The sequence below is a fragment of the Manis pentadactyla genome, chromosome 8 (assembly GCF_030020395.1).
Source record: "Manis pentadactyla isolate mManPen7 chromosome 8, mManPen7.hap1, whole genome shotgun sequence".
NCBI classification, from domain to species: domain Eukaryota; kingdom Metazoa; phylum Chordata; class Mammalia; order Pholidota; family Manidae; genus Manis; species Manis pentadactyla.
In genome coordinates this window covers 112,541,521-112,562,288 of record NC_080026.1, presented here as the reverse complement: position 1 = coordinate 112,562,288, position 20,768 = coordinate 112,541,521, and the positions used below count along the sequence as shown (strand labels likewise).

At 43.3% G+C, this 20,768-nt stretch overlaps 1 protein-coding gene across 4 annotated transcripts in view; it reads left to right on the top strand.

Moving 5' to 3' along the window:
* ARMH3 (armadillo like helical domain containing 3) overlaps positions 1-20,768 on the top strand; it is a 251,635-nt gene that overhangs the window by 102,908 nt on the left and 127,959 nt on the right. For all 4 annotated transcript variants that reach the window (XR_008998987.1, XM_036898696.2, XM_057506237.1 and 1 more), the window contains exons 21-22: positions 1,270-1,352; positions 2,282-2,408. Coding sequence is in view for 3 of the 4 variants with exons in the window: in XM_036898696.2 (XP_036754591.2) it covers positions 1,270-1,352; positions 2,282-2,408 (210 nt within the window). In the remaining variant the exon portion in view is untranslated. The remainder of the gene's footprint in view (positions 1-1,269; positions 1,353-2,281; positions 2,409-20,768) is intronic.

The window sequence follows — 20,768 nt, the reverse complement described above, 5'->3', positions numbered from 1 at the left end:
CAAGGCTTTTTTTTTTGCTATTTGAAAGGAAGATCCAGGCTTTAGAAACAGAACGTAGACAGCCTCTTGTACTTTTCCTTGCCTGCTGTTTCTTTACTGTTCCTGTGCTTTGAGAAGAGTGAGAGTGAGGGGTGTTGTGTGGTAGGCAGCAAGTGTCTGGAGAGTCTTACTCCCACTCATCATTCCCTGCTGTTTCAAATCAAGGCTCACATCTCTTCTTTAAGAGTAGTAAACTTCACACAAAACTCAGACAGCATGGGAGAATGGACTTCTTTGCTGGCAAAGAAACCGATAGGGTCATAGAAAAGGAGAGGTCAAGCCTTTTTTTTGTGTCTATGAAAGTGGGAAAGGATTAAGGGGAGAAGACAGAAGGACCGTTGGATGGCTTGCAGCTGCTGACCCCCTTCTTTTGAGTTTCCCATCAAGTAGGGGAGGTAGGTACAGGGGCAGTAGTTATGATGGGCACAGAAACAGGATTCATTTCACGGTCCAGGGTGAAAGAGTACAAGCTAACTAATAATTTATTTTTGCTTAATATTTATTTTCAAAAATGTCTTTAAAGCTGCACTGTTAACCTAGGGACTCTTTACTGCGATTGTTTAGGCTTTAGCAATCTCTCTCCACATTAAGGATTGCTGGGCATAAAGGGGACCTTTTCGGTAAATGTTGTCATGGTTGACAGAGGACAAAATAAGTTGCACTTTTGTTTGAAGAGTTAGAACAGTTAAGCGTTTTTTTCTTCATGAGCTCTCTCCTATCCAGAGCTGAAGCCCAGTATTGCTGGCCCATCTGGAGACCAGTTAGAATTAAAAGATGTCTCTCATAGCAGTGATGTTTGGAAACATATATAACTGAAACTTGGTGACATGAGATCCTAGCAGCCTAGGGTGAGGGTGAGGGTACCTGTGAATTGACCTGTGTAAGGAACACATCTGATGGGAAAGTAACCACGTGAGAGTAAATTTGGAACACTAACATGTCCCTTTCATAGATTTCTGAGCTTAATTGTTAGTTGCTAAGAAGCAAAAAGAAGTAGATTTTTAAAAACCTTCGGGCAGGTAAGCAGACAGGTTCTTGGGAAGGTCAGTGCTTTCTTCAACTGTACCTACCTTACCTGCTTTTAAAGGGTCCTCAGTAGGTGTGACTTATTCATTCTAGCCCTAGTTGGATTTCTGTAGAGCTAGTCTGTTTTCATTTAACTTTATTGATTGTGCTTTGAATACCTTGTTGATGTCTTTTTTTTTTTTTTTTTTTTTTTTTCCTTTTAAGCCTTGATAAACTTGCTGAAGTTCCTTATGTCAAATGAGACCGTACTTTTGGCCAAACACAACATTTTTACGTTAGCCCTTATGGTGAGTAACAAAAAAATATTTCTTTTTCTGAAGCTATACCCTAAGGCAGTGAGCTGGTTTGAAACAGGAGCTGGTGTTCTGGGAACTGTGCCATAGGGGGACCAGGCCTTTATTTTCCTATTAGATCAAAATCTCTAGACTGGTACTCCCCACTGTCACCTGTGTCTTTGGCAAACCTGGGACTCTTGCTCTTTCATGAGAGAATATTGTTTGGCAAGGGCAGATATAGGTTAGACTTCTATGTATGAGAGTATTGGTCCTAGCTGAGAGACTGTACTAGTTACTCTAGTTTCAATGTTGGTCCCTAGCAAAGCCTCGAGAGGTGTCACAGCCAGATGAGTAGTTCCATCATGGCTGCACTTAGTTTCTGAGGGACATTACAGATGCCTGCTTATCTGACGGGTTAATTGGGGTAGAAGGAGTGCTTTTCAACTGTCTTCTCAGGATATTACCTAGTGTGTTCATAAATATTAAACATTTGGGGGGGGAAACCCTATGTATAGCATTTGCTGATATCCATGGTAAAACTACACCTACCATGGCTGATTTCAAGTTACCAACATGACATCACTGAATGCAGAGTTGGGAAGAAATGAGCAGTAACATACCATTATGTGATATTCCCACCACAAAGATATCAGAGGTATAAATTAACCTCAAGAGCATAGATAATATTAAAATGTAGGAAATAATTAGGAAGTGGTGAGTTTTGTATATTACTGTCATTTTAATATAATTTATTGAATTGTAAGTTTATATAAAGTTAATTTTTAATATTGGCTTTTTTTAATAACTTGCTCACAAGATTCCTATGCATTTAACAATCAGCTCTTGGAAACCTATAAGAGCTGGCCACAGTATATCCCTGCTAAAACCCTTCTGGTTTTCACAGCGTGATACCTATATATGGACTTCTGCTTCTTTTTTAGATTGTGAACCTATTTAATATGTTTATCACATATGGCGACACATTCCTGCCCACCCCCAGCAGCTATGATGAACTTTACTATGAGATTATTCGCATGCACCAGAGCTTTGACAACCTCTATTCCATGGGTAAGCTGTCTTTCCTTTTTATTCCCCTCTCCTGATCAGCTGTGATTTTTGGCATATGAGAGGAAAAGACTATGAAAGAGTCTCTCTAGGTGTTTGATGCCCTTGCTAGGCATAAAAATATAGTAGTCTCCTCTTCTCAGGTAATAGAAAGGTATATGTGGACTTTGCCTTTGGGAGCTCAGAATTCATCTCAATAGAAAGCTGGCTAGCAGCCCACAGCCCTTTCTTGATGCTTATGAGAGAGAGTAGGGAGGCTTGTGGATTTATTGAATGCCGTGGTGAGATGGGAGTGAAAGAGTGGGTGGGAACTGATAGCAGCAAACAGAAGAGTTTGGATCCCAAAGGAACATTGTGTGATTTGAGAAGGTACAGGGTTTTAAGGAGTTTTAATGTATCTATGTATTTATTTTAGCATAGCTTAAAAGAGGAAGTGGGCATTTGATAAAACTTTTACAAACCTTTTAGTGACTGGCTCACTGGAAATTTATTCTGTAGTGAGTATAACTTATTTCTGAAAAGAGGTCATGGATTCCCAATGATTGAGTGAAGTTTGAGTGAAGAATCTAATCAAACCTATCTGGCGTTTAAAAGGTCAGGAAAGATTTCTGTAGATTGCACAGAAAAAAAAGCCTTTTAATAAAGCTATTACAAAACCCTTAATTATCTTTATTGAGGTGTGATTGGTATAAAATAAACTGTACTATTTTGAAGTTTTTCAATTTTTGCTAAGTTTTGGCTTATGTATGTGATATGATAGGCAAGATATGACAGGCAAGATAATGAACATATCTGTAACCTACTAAGGTATCCCTTTGTGTTCCTCCTATTGCCTCTTAACACGTCTCTGCCTTGTGTCCCTTTTACCACCTATATCCTTTGCTCCCCACTGGGCAACCACTGATATGCTTTCTGTCACTATAGGTTAATTTGCTTCATCCCTTTGGCTGACATTATTTGCGAAAACTCCATCTTCTGCTTTGGGCTCCTGTATCATGAGAAAAGTAGAGGGGATTTGGAACAAGTACCCAGAGAAAGAGTAGAAGCAAACAGTGGAAAAGAAAGATTGCCTAGGAGGAAAACAAATTTTTTTCTAATAAACTTTAATTTTTAGAGTAATAGAGAAGAACTTTGAAGAGAGCCATATATATAGCTTTGCTCTTATGTCTCAGGCATTGAGAGTAGGGCCTTGTGTTAAGTAGGATGTTTTCAATGCAAGTATCAAAGAACTCTGAGTGAAACTGTCTTAAACAATAAGAAAATTATTTCACTTTATAAGAATTGTAAGGAATCACAGTTCCAAGGTGTTGTGAGGTATCTAAAGTAGTCAAGTTCATAAATATAGAAAGTAGAGTGGTGGTTACCAGGGAATGGATGGAGAGTGCAAAGGGAATTGTTTAATAGGTGTAGAGCTTCAGTTCTGAAGGTAAAAACGTTCTGGAAATCTGTTTCACAGCAATGTAAGTGAAAGGAAAGGAGCGACACACAGCAGCAATTCACCGGAGAATTCTGCTTTATTAGGGGAAGGTGCTGGGTTATATGGGAGGGGGCATGGGGTGATTGTGGTGTTACTTCTTCGGGGCTGGTGGCTATTGGCTAGGTGCTGGGATTGGGGTGGGGAGAGAGGTGATTGGGCTTCAGGTGGCGCCGGCGGGAACCAAGGACCTGGAAGAGAGGCAGGAGGTTCGCCATCTTATGGGTGGGGGCCCTTCATTCCCCGCTTTCTCCTCTGTGGGGTTGTGGACGTTGCTTTCTCTCTGACTGCTTCCTGCTGAACAGGGGTGGAGAAGGGAGTGAGGGCTTGAGGACTGGGAGGAAAGGGTTGATAGGACTCCCCACAGTAAGGACAAGTAGATGTGGACTTCTTCAGGTTGGAAATCAGTGAAGGTTCCCTGTAACCATAGGTCGAGGACTTGTTGATTCCAATGGTGCCAAAGGGATATGGGTGTCAGGAGCCAGGCGTCTGCGGCCATTGTTTCCAGGAACAGTTTCCAGCGGAGAGAGGGGTCCATCTCAGCGTATGGTGAGGAGGTTACGTGAGGGTGAGGGATCTTCTGTGGCTAAAAGCTGGTAGTTCCTGAGTAAAAGCTGGTTGAAAGTTTGATTAGAGATTTTACCGACTTGGGATTTGATAAACTTTACTATACAAGGCAAGAAGAGACAGGCGAGAAGAATGATTATTATAGGGCCTGCAATGGGCCACAGCCAAGTGAGGAAGGGGTTTGTTAGTATTGAAGAGAATGGGTTGGAATTGGAAGCAGAGTGGAGGCTGGAGGCAAGGTCGGTGAGTTTGGTAATGTCAGTTTCTACAATGCCGGATTTGTTGATGTAATAGCAGCACTCTTCTCAAAGGAAGACACAGGTGCCGCCCTTTTCGGCTGTAAGCAGATCTAAGGCTTGCCGGTTTTGAAGGGTGACCTTAGTCAGCAAAGTGACCTGTCTTTGGAGAGAGGCCAGGGAATCTGCAGTGGATGTCAGGGCTCCCTCAAGTTTGGCGTTGAGATCTCTAATTGCACATAGAGAGTAACCCAAGACTCCTCCCGAAAACCCTGCCCCAATGGCTGAGGTGGTCAAAGAGATACCGACCATGATGGGAAGGAAAGCAGCCCTTTTTGTGCACGAGGGCAAGGGAGGTTGGAGCTCAAGAAATTCTGCCATGCTGTAAAGTGTAAACTGGGATTAGGGTGACGAGAATGCAGGGTATATTGGAGTTGGGAGGCAGTGAGTTGAAAAGACTGCCATTACACCAAAAGAAGTGACCTGGTTGTGTAAAAGTCTTAGAGCCGGAGGTAGGGGTGTAGATAGAGAGGCAGTGAAGTACACTGGAGGCGGGGAGGAGTTGGGCCTACACAGTGGTGGATGGTGAGATTATCTGCTTATTCTAGTTCCCATAGGGGTATGTCTGCCAGGGGACGGAAGGGTTGTCCTTCTGCATGGAAGGAGTAGTTGGAAATATTAAGGGGCACGGCGGCCAGCAGTGGGCACTGTAGTGATGCGCACAAGAAACAATTGGCGGTGTTGAGGGTGTGGTTGAGAAAGATGGTGGTGTCTTGAATGAGCTGTAACCAAGAGTAGGAGCGGGGGTAAGAAGATGAAGAGGCGCCGTCAAGAGTTTGGACAATGACTTTTTCGGAATGTCCAATATCTGATGCAACTTGAGAGATCTGGGAATGAGAGGGAACATACTCTCGAGAGATATGAAGGGTACCGTGAGGGGTTGAGGACCCCCCTATAGTAAACTGAGGCTGTGACTCTGGTGGCCCATCGAGAGTTTCAGGGATCTGGGATTGATAAGGCGAATGAGCTGTTGGGATATTTTATGAAACGGTTGGAGGAGTAATACTGTGGGTACCGGGAGTTACCCATGTAGTGAATGGCGCAAGACCAGTAGGGACATCCCCGTAGGTGTCTGGCCATCACCTGCAGTAGGCTTGTTTTTGGTCATAGAGGAAGCAGAGGTAGGGAAAATAAAGGTAGCTGCTAGTGAACACTTCAGTGGAGGGAGGAAAGTGGAGGTATAAAGGCTCGGAGCAGCCTTTCAGAGGGCAGTCTGATGTGGCAATGAGGGTAGTGACTTTCGTTTGATGCTGTGTGTAAGTCTGTCTGACTTTGAATCGCCATACAAAGGAGGCTGGGGTGGCGGGGAAGACAATAGGAATGAGAAAAAAAAGCGAGAGAGCAGTAAAGGAGGAAAAAGTAATGATTCGGGTATGGATGGCAAAGGGGGTGAACGGGAGATGCGGAGTTTCAAGGGATCAGAGGGATGAGGCGTGGTAGAGTAGAGAGCGTCTTGGGCTATATCTGAAGGACTCTGGATTGTGACTGATGGGTCTTGGGTGTCCAGAGAAGGTGGGTCCTGGGTGTTTGGTTTCAACCTGGAGATATGAATCCAAGGGGTGACAGAGTTATCAGGCAGTAAGAGCTTGGCGGCCGAGGGGTGCAGAGAATAACTGGGTGTGGACCTTCCCATTTTGGGTTGAGAGAGGCCAATCCTCTGGCAGCTTATAAAATACTAGTTGGCCGGGCAGTAAGACAGGAGGATTTTGGGAGGCGGATGGATCAGGAAGGAGTCAATCCTGATACCTCCACAATTCAGTGCTGAGGAGAGAGAGTAGTGGAAGGGCCATATTGGGAGGAATCGGTCCTTTGTGGGAAGGGAGCCCTGGAGGTACAATTGGGCAGCCATACATGATCTCAAAGGGTGACAAGAAGGAAGGTTTTTTGGGAGGGCCCGAATGCGGAGTAGAGCTAAGGGAAGTAAGCGAACCCAGTCAAGGTGTAGTTCTAGAGATAGTTTGGTCAGGATGTCTTTTAGAGTCCTATTGGCTCTTTCTACTTTTCCCGAAGCCTGTGGTCGATAAGGACAGTGTAGATGCCAGGGGAGTGAGAGCGACTTGGAGAGGTTCTGAATGATTTGGGCAGTGAACTCAGGGCCGTTATCTGATTGGAGGGAAGTGGGCATCCCGAACCTAGGAAAGATCTGGGTGAGGAGGATAGAGGCAACCACGGGAGCTCGTTTGTTAGTGGTGGGGAAAGCCTCGACCCATCCTGAAAATGTATCTACTAACACGAGTAGGTATCTGGTACGCCATACAGGGGGCATGTTAGTGAAGTCTATTTGCCAATCTGCGGCGGGGACATTACCCCTTGCTTGATGAGCCGGGAAGGGTCGGGCCTTGAGGGGGGTATTAGGGTTAGTGCGTTGGCAAATGGTGCACCTGTGGGTGATTTGGTCAAGTAGGGTTTTGTCTTCAGGAGAGAGAGAAAAAAAGGATTGTAAAAAATGGATTAAGGATTGGGGGCTAGGATGGAACAGATCGTGTAAGAGGTGGAAGAGAGACTCTTTGTCCTGGGAACAGAGGGTGTCTTGTGATAAGGCTAAAACCGCAGGGGCAGACGGATCGCTGTCTGGTGCTTCTTCTGATAGGGCAATCGACTGGCCTACTCTGTCAGCTTTATTGTTACCTCTTGTAATGGGGGAGTCGTCCTTTTGATGTGATTTGCAGTGGACTATGCCCAGTTGGTGTGGGAGTTGTGAAGCCTCTAGAAGTTTAGTAATTAAGGCTGAATTAGTGATGGAATTTCCTTTTGTGGTGAGGAGGCCTCATTCTTTCCATACTGCCGCGTGAGACAAGAGACTGTGGAATATGTATTTGGAGTCAGTGTACAGTGTGAGAGACGTGTCCCGTGCCAGAGTGCAAGCTCTGGTGGCTGCAATGAATTCAGCCTGTTGATTGGTTGTACCGGGGGGTAGGGCTCATGCCTCGATGACGTCTTCGAGGGAGACTACTGCGTATCCTGCGTAATGGGTGCCCTCATGTTTAAAGGAGGACCCATCAGTAAACCAGATGAGGTCGGAGTGTGAGAGGGCTCCTTCGGAGATCGTGGAGTGGCATGGAAGGAAGTTGTGAAGGGCTTCCAGGCAATCATGCGAGGGAGTATGAGGAGAGTAGGATAGAGGAAGAAGAGTGGCTGGATTCAGGGGCGGGCAGGGGAGGAAAGAAATGTCTGGATTTTGGAGGAAAGAGGACAGTAAGGTCAGGAGTCTGGAGAGAGGGAGAGTCTGTAAACTTTTGTAAGTTAAGAGATCCTTTAGGTGATGTGGGGACAGAATGGTAAGGGGCACCCCGAATGTCAGTTTATGAGCTTCCTTCTGCAAGAGCTGTCCAGCGGCTAATGCCCGTAGACAGGGGGCCCATCCCCGAACTGTGGGGTCTAATTGCTTGGAAAGATAAGCTACTGGGGCAAAGGATGGGCCATAATATTGGCCTAGGACTCCTAGAGCTTGACTGGACCTCTCATGAATGTATAATGAGAAGGGCTTCGACAAATCAGGAAGGTGGAGAGCTGGGGCTTCCATGAGGGCTTGACGGAGCTTAATGAAGGAGTGTTGGGGTGAGAAGGATAATGGTTCTTCAGGGGGGCCCTTGCTGAGGTCGAATAGGGGTCTTGCCAACAGGGAGAAGTTAGGGATCCACGCTCTAAAATACCCAGCCAGGCCTAGAAAGGAAAGGATTTCTGTCTTGGTTTTGGGAACGGGCAGGTCAGAGGGGAGCCGTTTTCTGTCTAAGGTAATGGACTTTCTTTGTTGAGATAGAAGGAATCCGAGTCAAGTGACAGAAGGGGAAGAGATTTGAGCTTTGACGGGGGATACCCGGTAACCTCTGGAAGCTAGAAGGTTAAGTAGGGAGGCAGTGTCAAGTTGAGACTGTTCCCATGAGGGACTGCAGAGTAGAAGATCGTCCACGTATTGTAATAAGGTGGACTCGGAGTGATCATGATGAAACTGTTTGAGGTCCTGAGCTAGGACCTGTCCAAAAATATGGGGACTATCTCGGAAGCCTTGTGGCAAAACTGTCCAAGTGAGTTGTTCAGAATGTCTTGTGTATGGGTCCGTCCAGGTGAAGGCGAAAAAATCTTGGGAGGAGGGGTCCAGAGGGATAGAAAAAAATGCGTCCTTGAGATCTAGGACTGAGAAGTGGGAGGCCGAGGCAGGGATCTGTGATAAAGGGGTGTATGGATTTGGGACTAAGGGATGGATAGGGACGATGGCCATGTTGATGAGGCGAAGGTCTTGGACGAGGCAGAAAGATCCGTTGGTTTTTTTAACAGCTAATATGGGAGTATTAAACGGGGAGTGAGTGGGTCTGAGGTAATTTTTGTTAAAAAGATCTTGAATGATGGGTTGGAGGCCTATGAGGGCTGAAGTGGTTAGGGGGTATTGGGCCTGACAGATATACTGAGAGGGGTCACATAATTTGATAGAGGCAGGAGGACATAGAGCCACAGAGGGGCTTGTAATGTCCCAAACTTTGGGATTTACAGGATGTATGAGGGCAGAACTGGAGCTTTCATTGGGTAGAGGGGGGTCTTCGGCTATGAGGGCCATTTGAAAGGGAGTACTGGGGGGTGTGGGAGTGGATATAGTTACGGAAACATGGAGGAGAGAAAGGATGTCCCGTCTTAGTAAGGGGATGGGACACTGGGGCATAACCAGGAAGGAGTGGGAGAAAGGTTTGGGATTGTCCTGGATTGTGCATAAAAGGGGGGGTGGCTTTAATGGGAAAATCTGTTTACTTCCTACCCCGACTATAGGAGTAATGGCAGGCGTGGTAGGGCCCCGGTATTCTCGCAAGACTGAGAAGGTGGCTCCTGTATCTAGGAGGAAGGAGATGGGGCGACCGTCTACTATTAAAGTAACCCTGGGCTCCTGTTTGGTGATGGAAATGGTCGGGCGAGAAGCCCCTGGGCCCCGTTAATCTTCTTCTGCCAGCCCCACTACGGCGGGCTTAGGATGGGGGTTGTTCATCCAGCCTCTCCTTCGGGTGGCTGGGCAATCAGACCTCCAGTGGCCCTTTTTGTGGCATCTCGGGCATGGGGTGGTAGGAGATCTGGGGGAGGGGCATGCCCTTGAACTAATGTCCTTCTTGTCTGCACTTCAAACAAGCTTCTGGGGGGGGCTTGTTTGTAGAAGGGCACCCAGGTTGTGGTTTTATCAGCTGGGCCAACATTTGGAAATTGGCCTGATCAGCCTTTTGTTTACGGCGTTCTTTCTCCTCATCCTGGTTATGGAAGACTTTAAAGGCCACTGTTAGGATCTCAGTCTGTGGGGTAGCTGAGCCCTGTTCTAACTTTTTGAGTTTAGCTTTAATGTCGGGGTAGCTTTGAGCCAGGAAGTATGTCATAAGGACATGTCTTCCATCAGGCGTTCCTGGGTCCAGGCTGGTATACTGTAATAGGGCTTGAGTGAGTCTGTCTAAGAATTCGGAGGGAGTTTCTTCCCTCCTTTGAATTATGTCTTGGAGCTTTTGAAAATTGACTACTTTACGAGCTGCCTTTTTCAGACCTGCTATTAAGCAGGAGGCGAAAATATCTCAAGAGCAGAGACCCACGGTGGTGTTATAATCCCTGTGTGGGTCTTGTTTGGGGACAGCGGTGGGGCCAGGGGGGTAGGTGGGGTCAGTCGTGTGGGTTTCGGTAGCGTGCGTTTGGGCGAAGTCCCAAACTCGTCTACGCTCTTCAGGAAGGAGGGTATTGGCCAGGAGCATGAAAATGTCATGATGTGTGAGGCTGTAAGACTGGAGAGTCCATTGAAACTCCCTGATATATATCGTGGGATCAGTGGATAAGGAACCTAGGCGTTTCTCAAGTTGGGCTAAATCTCCTAAGGAGAAAGGGACGTGAACGCGCACGATGCCTTTGGATTTTGCTACCTCCCGGAGGGGGGCGATAATTTTAGGAGGCCCTCGGGACCGAGTCTGAGGGGGACTGAAGGGTTCTGGCTCAGTCTGTGGGGGAGAAACAGGTGATGAGGGCAAAGACGGAGGAGGCCCCCGGGACCTAGTTAAAGGGGGGCTGAAAGGCTCAGGCTCAATCCGTGGGGGAGTGGCAGGTGAGGGGGACGAAGGCGGAGGGGGTGAGGTGGGGGAGGAGATGGTAGTGGAGGAAGGGGGAGGGGCTGTTGTAGGAGAAGAAGGGGAAGGGAGTGAATGGGAGGCTTCTGCGGGGGTGGAGGTGGTGGCAACGGCGGAAGAGGGTGGAGGGGTTGTGGGGGGGCGGCTGAAGGGGGAAGCCTGTACGGCGGAGGTTCGTCAGCTGGGTCAAAGGTAATCGAAGAGGGACTGGAAGTGTGTGGAGGGGAGGGAGGCAGCTTGCAGGTTAGGAGAACTTGGGGCGGGGAACAGGTGGTGCAGAGGCTGGGATTTTGAGCTAGGAGGCAAAAAGCTTCGATATAGGGAATCTCCTTCCATTTTTTCAGGCGCTGGCAGTAGTTAAAGAGATCGCGAGTGATGTTAGGATCAAGAGTTCCCCCTGCGGGCCTTTGGTTGTTATTGTCTAGGGGGTATGTCGGCCAATCTTGGGAGCAGTATTTACGGAGAAGTTTTGGTTTTATATCAGGCGTCAGGGAGAGGGTGGCTAGATGCTTGAGCAGGCCTTCAAGAGGTGAACTTTCAGGGAGGGATGAGGAGGCTCCCATGGCTAAAGGACAGAGAAGGAGACAAACGGGAAGACGAACGGAGACCCTCGGACTGGGAGCAGACGGCAAGGAGACAAAGGGCGTCCCCGATGATCCTTGGTGGTCTGCGGAAACTCGTATACGAGTCGGTTTCTTAGGAAGTGTGGGTCGTCACCCAGACTTCTCTAAGAAGGCAGAGTGCCGGAGTCCGAGGTACCTAGTACTAGGAATTTTCGGCGGAAGGAACGGAAGGGGGGAGAGCGTTCTCATCCGCAAAGGAGTCACCTCGTTTATGGCTGTTGAAGGGGGGCCTGAGGGTCCACCGCAGCCGTGAATGCCTGAGGTGGGGAGAGTTCCCTCCTCGTCCCCGAGCATCAGGGCCTTGCTGGACGATCACGGTCAATGGCGCTGCGATAGCTCAGGGAAGAGCGGCCCACCTGGGGGAAAACTTACCCAAAGGCCAAAGAGGAGTGGTGAGTGTGATGAGCCAGCGCCGGAAAAAGAGGACGAGGGCAAGCTGCTGCTGGTGTCGGGGGGAAGACGGGGCCCAGTTGGGGTGTCCCGTCTCCCGGGTTTCGGCACCAATGAAAGGAAGGGAGCGACACACAGCAGCAATTCACCGGAGAATTCCGCTTTATTAGGGAAAGGTGCTGGTTTATATGGGAAGGGGCATGGGGTGATTGTGGTGTTACTTCTACGGGGCTGGTGGCTATTGGCTAGGTGCTGGGATTGGCAGGGGGAGAGAGGTGATTGGGCATCAGGTGGCGCCAGCGGGAACCGAGGACCTGGAAGAGAAGCAGGAGGTTCGTCATCTTACGGGTGGGGGCCCTTCAGTAAGTATACTTAACACTATTGAATTGTACACCTAAAAATGGTTAAAATAGTAAATTTTATATGCATTTTTTACTACAATAAAAACATAACTGTAGATTTTACTTAGATTTTCCTAATGTTTCCTCTAATGTCTCTTTTTTGGTCCAGGATTCCATCCATGTTGCCACATTAATTTAGTTATAATGTCTGTCTTAGTCTTCTTGTCCAACAGTTTCTTAGTGTTTCCTTGTTTTTAATGATCTTGACAGCTTTGAAGAAAACCTTCCTCAATTTGAATTTTTTATTTTATTTTATTTTTTTTAAAGAATGGTATTTATTTGTCAAATTACAAGGTATCATGTTGCCTGAACATTTTTCTTTTCATTTTATCATTAATCTACAATTACATGAAGAACATTATGTTTACTAGACTCCCCCCTTCACCAAGTCCCCCCCACAAACCCCATTATAGTCACTGTCCATCAGCGCAGCAAGATGCCGTAGAATCACCACTTGTCTTCTCCGTGGTTGCACATCCATCCCTACGACCCCCAACATAATACAGGCTAATCGTAATGCTCCCTTTCTTTTTTGCTGCCCTTATCCCTCCTTTCACACCCATCCTCCCCAGTCCCTTTCCCTTTGGTAACTATTAGTCCATTCTTGGGTTCTTTGATTCTGCTGCTGTTTTGTTCCTTCAGTTTTTCTTTGTTCTTATACTCCACATATGAATGAAATCATTTGATACTTGTCTTTCTCCGCCTGGCTTATTTCACTGAGCATTATACCCTCTAGCGCCATCCATGTTGTTGCAAATGGTAGTATTTGTTTTCTTCTTACGGCTGAATAATATTCCATTGTGTATATGTACCACATCTTCTTTATCCATTCATCTACTGATGGACATTTAGGTTGCTTCCATTTCTTGGCTATTGTAAACAGTGCAGCGATAAACATAGGGGTGCATCTGTCTTTTTCAAACTGGGCTACTGCATTCTTAGTGTAAATTCCTAGAAGTGGAATTCCTGGGTCAAATGGTATTTCTATTTTGAGCATTCTGAGGAACCTCCATACTGCTTTCCACAATGGTTGAACTGATTTACATTCCCACCAGCAGTGTAGGAGGGTTCCCCTTTCTCCGCAACCTCACCAACATTTGTTGTTGTTTGACTTTTGGATGGTGGTGATCCTTACTGGTGTGAGGTGATATCTCATTGTGGTTTAATTTGCATTTCTCTGATGACTAGCGATGTGGAGCATCTTTTCAAGTGTCTGTTGGCCATCTGAATTTCTTCTTTGGAGAACTGTCAGCTCCTGCCCATTTTTTAATTGGATTATTTGCTTTTTGTTTGTTGAGGTGTGTGAGCTCATTATATATTTTGGATGTCAACCCTTTATCAGATCTGTCATTTATGAGTATATTCTCCCATACTGTAGGGTACGTTTTTGTTCTATTGATGGTGTCCTTTGCTGTACAGAAGCTTTTCAGCTTGATATAGGCCCACTTGTTCATTTTTGCTTTTGTTTCCCTTGCCCGGGGAGATATGTTCATGAAGAAGTCACTCATGTTTATGTCCAAGAGATTTTTGCCTATGTTTTTTTCTAAGAGTTTTATGGTTTCATGACTTACATTCAGGTCTTTGATCCATTTTGAATTTACTTTTGTGTATGGGGTTAGACAGTGATCCAGTTTCATTCTCTTACATGTAGCTGTCCAGTTTTGCAGCACCATCTGTTGAAGAGACTGTCATTTCCCCATTGTATGTCCATGGCTCCTTTATCGTATATTAATTGACCATATATGTTTGAGTTAATGTCTGGACTCTCTATTCTGTACCACTTGTCTGTGGCTCTGTTCTTGTGCCAGTACCAAATTGTCTTGATTACTGTGGCTTTGTAGTAGAGTTTGAAGTTGGGGAGCAAGATCCCCGCCAACTTTATTCTCCCTTCTCAGGATTGCTTTGGCTATTTGGTGTTTCTATATGAATTTTTGAACTGTTTGTTCCAGGTCGTTGAAGAATGTCGTTGGTAATTTGATAGGGATTGCATCAAATCTGTATATTGCTTTGGGCAGGATGGCCATTTTGACGATATTAATTCGTCCTAGCCAAGAGCATGTGATAAGTTTCCTTTTGTTAGTGTCCTCTTTAATTTCTCTTAAGAGTGTCTTATAGTTTTCAGTGTCAGGTTTATTCCTATGTATTTTATTCTTTTTGATGCAATTGTGGTCAGGTTTATTCCTATGTCACTTCCTTGGTCAGGTTTATTCCTATGTATTTTATTCTTTTTGATGCAATTGTGAATGGAACTGTTTTCCTGATTTCTCTTTCTATTAGTTCATTGTTAGTGTATAGGAAAGCCACAGATTTCTGTGTGTTAATTTTGTATCTTGCAACTTTGCTGAATTCCTATATCAGCTCTAGTAGTTTCAGAGTGGAGTCTTTAGGGTTTTTTATGTACAATATCATGTCATCTGCAAATAGTGACAGTTTGACTTCTTCTTTACTGATCTGGATTCCTTGTATTTCTTTGTTTTGTCTAATTGCCGTGGCTAGGACCTCCAGTACTATGTTGAATAACAGTGGGGATAGTGGGCATCCCTGTCTTGTTCCTGATCTCAGAGGAAAAGCTTTCAGCTTCTTACTGTTCAGTATGATGTTGGCTGTGGGTTTATCATATATGGCCTTTATTATGTTGAGGTACTTGTCCTCTATACCCATTTTGTTGAGAGTTTTTATCATGAATAGATGTTGAATTTTGTTGAATGCTTTTTCAGCTTCTATGGAGATGATCATGTGGTTTTTGTCCTTCTTTTTGTTGATGTGGTGGATGATGTTGATGGATTTTCGAATGTTGTACCATCCTTGCATCCCTGGGATAAATCCCACTTGGTCATGGTGTATCATCCTTTGGATGTATTTTTGAATTCGATTTGCTAATATTTTGTTGAGTCGTTTTGCATCTACATTCATCAGGGATATTGGTCTGTAGTTTTCTTTTTTGGTGGGGCCTTTGTCTGGTTTTGGTATTAGGGTCATGCTGGCTTCATAAAATTAGTTTGGGAGTATTCCCTCCTCTTCTATTTTTTGGAATACTTTAAGTAGAATGGGTAATATCTTCTCTGTATGTCTGATAAAATTCCGCGGTAAATCTATTTGGCCTGGGAGTTTTGTTCTTGGGTAGTTTTTTGATTACCGCTTCAATTTCTTTGCTGGTAATTGATTTGTTTAGATTTTGTGTCTCTTCGTTGGTCAGTCTTGGAAGATTATATTTTTGTAGGAAGTTGTCCATTTCTTCTAGGTTTTCCAGCTTCTTGGCATATAGGTTTTCATAGTAGTCTCTAACAATTCTTTGTATTTCTGTGGGGTCAGTTGTGATTTTTCCTTTGTCGTTTCTGATTCTATTGATGTGTGTTGATTCTCTTTTTCTCTTAACAAGTTTGGCTAGAGGTTTCTCTATTTTGTTTATTTTCTCGAAGAACCAGCTCTTGGTTTCATTGATTTTTTTCTATTGTTTTATTCTTCTCAATTTTATTTATTTCTTCTCTGATCTTTATGATGTCCCTCCTTCTGCTTACTTTAGGCCTCATTGGTTCTTCTTTTTCCAATTTCAATAATTGTGACTTTAGACTATTCATTTGGGATTGTTCTTCCTTCTTTAAGTGTGCCTGGATTGCTATATACTTTCCTCTTCAGACTGCTTTCACTGTGTCCCACAGAAGTTGGGGCTTTGTGTTTTTGTTTTCATTTGTTTCCATATATTGCTTGATATCTATTTTAATTTGGTCATTGATCCATTGATTATTTAGGAGCATGTTGTTAAGCCTCAATGTGTTTGTGGGCCTTTTTGCTTTCTTTGTAGAATTTATTTCTAGTTTTATACCTTTGTGGCCTGAAAAGTTGGTTGGTAGAATTTCAATCTTTTGGAATTTACTGAGGCTCTTTTTGTGGCCTAGTATGTTGTCTATTTTGGAGAATGTTCCATGTGCACTTGAGAAGAATGTGTATCCTGTTGCTTTTGGATGTAGAGTTCTATAGATGTCTTAGGTCCGTCTGTTCTAGTGTGTTGTTCTGTGCTTCTGTGTCCTTACTTACTTTCTGTCTGGTGGATCTGTCCTTTGGAGTGAATGGTGTGTTGAATTCTCCTAGAATGAATGCATTGCATTCTACTTCCTCCTTTAGTTCTGTTTGTACTTGTTTCACATATGCTGGTGCTCCTGTGTTGGGTGCATATATGTTTATAATGGTTATATCCTCTTGTTGTACTGAGGCCTTTATCATTATGTAATGTCCTTCTTTATCTCTTGTTACTTTCTTTGTTTTGAAGTCTATTTTGTCTCATACTAGTACTGTAACACCTGCTTTTTTCTCTCTGTTGTTAGCATGAAATATCTTTTTCCATCCTGTGACTCTTAATCTGTGCATGTCTTTGGGTTTGAGGTGGGTCTCTTGTAAGCAGTATATAGATGGGTTTTGTTTTTTTTCCCATTCACTTATTCTGTGTCTTTTGATTGGTGCATTCAGTCTATTTACATTTAGGGTGATTATCAATAGTTATGTACTTATTGCCATCGCAGACGTTAGATTCGTGGTTACCAAAGGTTCAAAGTTAGTTTCCTTACTATCTAAGAGTCTAATTTAACTCAGTTAGTATGCTGTTACAAACACAATCTAAAGGTTCCTTTCTTTTTCTCCTCCTTTTTCTTCCTCCTCCATTCTTTATATATTAGGTATCATATTCTGTACTTTTTGTCTATCCCTTGATTGACTTTGGGGATAGTTAATTTAATTTTGCATTTGCTTAGTAATTAGCTGTTCTACTTTCTTTACTGTGGTTTCATTACCTCTGGTGACAGCTATTCAGCCTTAGGAACACTTCCTTCTATAGCAGTCCCTCCAAAATAGACTGTAGAGATAGTTTGTGGGAGGTAAATTCTCTCAGCTTTTGCTTATCTGGAAATTGTTTAATCCCTCCTTCATATTTAAATGATAATCTTGCCGGATAAAGTAATCTTGGTTCCAGGCCGTTCTGCTTCATGGCATTAAATACATCATGTTATTCCCTTCTGGCATGTAAGGTTTCTGCTGAGAAGTCTGATGTTAGCCTGATGGGCTTTCCTTTGTATGTGATCTTATTTCTCTCTCTGGCTGCTTTTAATAGTCTGTCCTTATCTTTGATCTTTGCCAGTTTTATTGCTATATGTCTTGGTGTTGTGTTCCTTGGGTCCCCTGTGTTGGGAGATCTGTGGATCTCCATGGCCTGAGAGTCTGTCTCCTTCCGTAGACTGGGGAAGTTTTCAGCAACTACCTTCTCAAAGACACTTTCTATCCCTTTCTCTCTCTCTTCTTCTTCTGGTATCCCTATAATGCAAATATTCTTCTGTTTGGATTGGTCACAGAGTTCTCTCAATATTCTTTCATTCTTATAGATCCTTTTTTCTCTCTGTACCTCACCTTCTTCATATTCCTCTTCTCTAGTTTCTATTTCATTTATCGTCTCCTCCACTGTATCCAACTTGCTTTTAATACCCTCCTTCGTGCTCTTCAGTGATTAGATCTCTGACCTGAATTCATTCCTAAGTTCTTGGATATCTTTCCGTACCTCCATTAGCATGTTGATAATTTTTATTTTGAACTCTCTTTCAGTAAGTCACGAGGTCCATGTCATTTAAATCTTTCTCAGGAGTTGTATTACTAGTTTTACTCTAGACAAGGTTACTTTGGCATTTCATATTTGTATATGGCGCCCTCTAGTGTCCAGAGGCTGTATTCTGGTGCTGCTGAGCCCCTGAAGCATTGTCGGGAGTCATAGGGGTGCGGTATTGGTGTCTGTTGGGAGGAAAGAGCTGTTCCCGGCTTCCCGGCTGCTGTGCCTGTCTCCACTGCCTTAACCAGTGGCCCAAGCACACAGATATAAGCTTTTGTCCCAGAGCAGCCGGATATGGATCCTTGCTTTCCACAAACAGCCAGAATCCCAGTCTCCCCAGGAACTCTGCCTGTCCCAGCTTTCCAACCCCATAATCAGAAGAGTATGATGAAAGCACCATGAAATGTAGGTTTGTGCTCCCAGCGCAGATCTTCGGAGCTAGGTATTCAGCAGTTCCAAGCATTCCACTCCCTCCCTGCTCTGTTTGTCTTCCTCCCGCCAGTGAGCTGGTGTGGGGGAAGACTCGGTCCCGTGGAGCCACAGCTTTGGTACGTTACCCTGTTTGCTGAGGTCTGCTCTTTTCTCCAGGTGTGTGCAGGCTGGCGCCGCCCTCTTTCCTATTGTTCTCTCAGGATTAGTTGCGCCAATTATATTTTCTAATTGTATCCAGTTTTAGGAGGAAGCCTCTGTCTCTTCTCTCACTCTGCCATCTTTAATCTCTCTCCTCAATTTGAATTTTGTCTTGTGATTTACTCATGGTTGGACTGGGGTTATAGGTTTTAGAGAATAGTGCCACAGAGTCAAAGTGGCTTTTTCATCTCATCAGGAGTATGTTATCAACATGATTTGTCACTGGTGATATTAACCTTGATCACTTCGTTAAGTTTCTCACTAGTCTGCAAGTTTCTCCTCTGTAGAGTTGTTTTAGTTTTCCCCTTCCATACACTATTCATTGGAAGCAAGTCAATAAATGCAGCCAATAGTACAGTTAGTAGTGGGGATGAAGAGGTAAAGCTCCACCTCTTTGAGGAGAGAGTATCTACATAAATAATTTAGAATTCTTCTATAAAATGAATTTTTTTTGAGATGTACAATTTCTTGGTATATTTTGCACACTAGTTCTTTTTCAGATATTTGTTTTGTGAGTATTTTCTCCCAAATTGCAGATTGCATCTTCATTTTATTAACACTGTCTTTCTAAGAAATTGTTAATTTTGATAAAGTTTATTAATTTTTTATTTTATGAGGCTGTACTTTTTGTGAGTGTCTAAAAAAAATCTTTCTCTAACCCAAAGATAAAATAATAATCTCTTATCTATCTTTTCTTCTAGAGGTTTTATACTTTTAGTTTTAGCACCACCTCACATTTAGGTCTAAGTTAGATTCATTTTAAGTTAATTTATCAATATACTGCTCAATATATACTGTATGTAGGAGGCTTATGCTTTTTTATTCTTATTATTTTGGTATCATTAATATACAGTTACACGAACAACATTATGGTTACTAGATTCCCCCCATTATCAAGTCCCCACCACATACCCCGTTACAGTCACTGTTCATCAGCATAGTAAGATGCTATAGAATCACTACTTGTCTTCTTTGTGTTATACTGAGGAGGCTCATGTTTTGTATATGAATATCCACTCATTTCAGCACCGTTTGTTGAAAAGACTCTTTATCCATTGAATTGCTTTGGCACATTTGTCAAAAATCAGTTTTTACATATGTAGGTATATTTCTTATATACTATTCTGTTCTTGTTTCTTATATTCTGTTCTGCTGATGTATGTGTCTCTTCTTTCACAAACAGCACTCTCTTGATTACTGTAGGTATATCATAAGTCTTGAAATCTGGTAATGTGAGACCTTCAACTCTGTTCTATTTCAAAATTATTTTGACTATCTTAGGTTCTTTATTTTTCCATATGAATTTTAGTGTGAGTTTTTGTCAAAAACCTACTGGAATTTTGATTAAGATTATGATGAACCTTTAGATCATTTTGGGGAAAAGTGACATCTTAATAATACCTCCTACAATCCATGAAACAGAATGTATCTTAGAATTCAGTTTTTGTTAATTGCCAATATGTAGAAACACTGTTGGTTTTTGAATTTGACCTTGTATCCTTGCTAAACTCACTTATTAGATTTAGTAGCTTCTTGTAACCTTTTTGGTATTTTCTATGTAGACTGTCAACATTGCCTGTGAATAAAAGAGTTTTATTTCTTGCACATATTCCAACCTGTATGCCTTTTATTTCTTTTTCTTGCCTTATTTTACTGGTTAGGACCTCCAGTTGTATGTTAGAGTGGTGAAAATGGATATACTTGCCTTGTTTCCAATATTAAGGTACAAGGATTAAGTTATTCTCCAGTAAGTGTGATGTTAGCTATAGGTTTTTATGCTCTTTGTCAAACTGATGAAATTAGCTATTTTTTCTAGTTTCCTGGGAGTTAGTCTCATTAATGAATGTTGGATTCTGTTAAAGTTTTAGTACTTATTGAAGTGATCACATGGTTCTCCTACTGTAGACTATTGATAGAGTGATGGATTGGTTTTTGAGTGTTAAAACTAACCCCACATGATTATTATTATTTTTATGTGTTGTGGCTTCTTTTATAAATATTCATGAGGGATATTAGTCTGTAATTTTATCTTCTTATAATGTCATTTTCTGATTTCACTGTCAGGTAACGTTGACCTCATAAAATGAGTTGAAGAGTGTTTGCTCATCTTCTATTTTCTGGAAGATTTTGTTTACAAGTGATACTGTTTCTTCATTAAATGTTTGGTAGGAATTTACTTCCTTGGAAGATTTTTTCTTCTTTTTTTTTTGTATCATTAATCTACAATTACATGAGGAACATTATGTTTACTAGGCTCCCCCCTTCAACAAGTGCCCACCACATATCCCATTAGTCACTGTCCATCAGTGTAGCAAGAT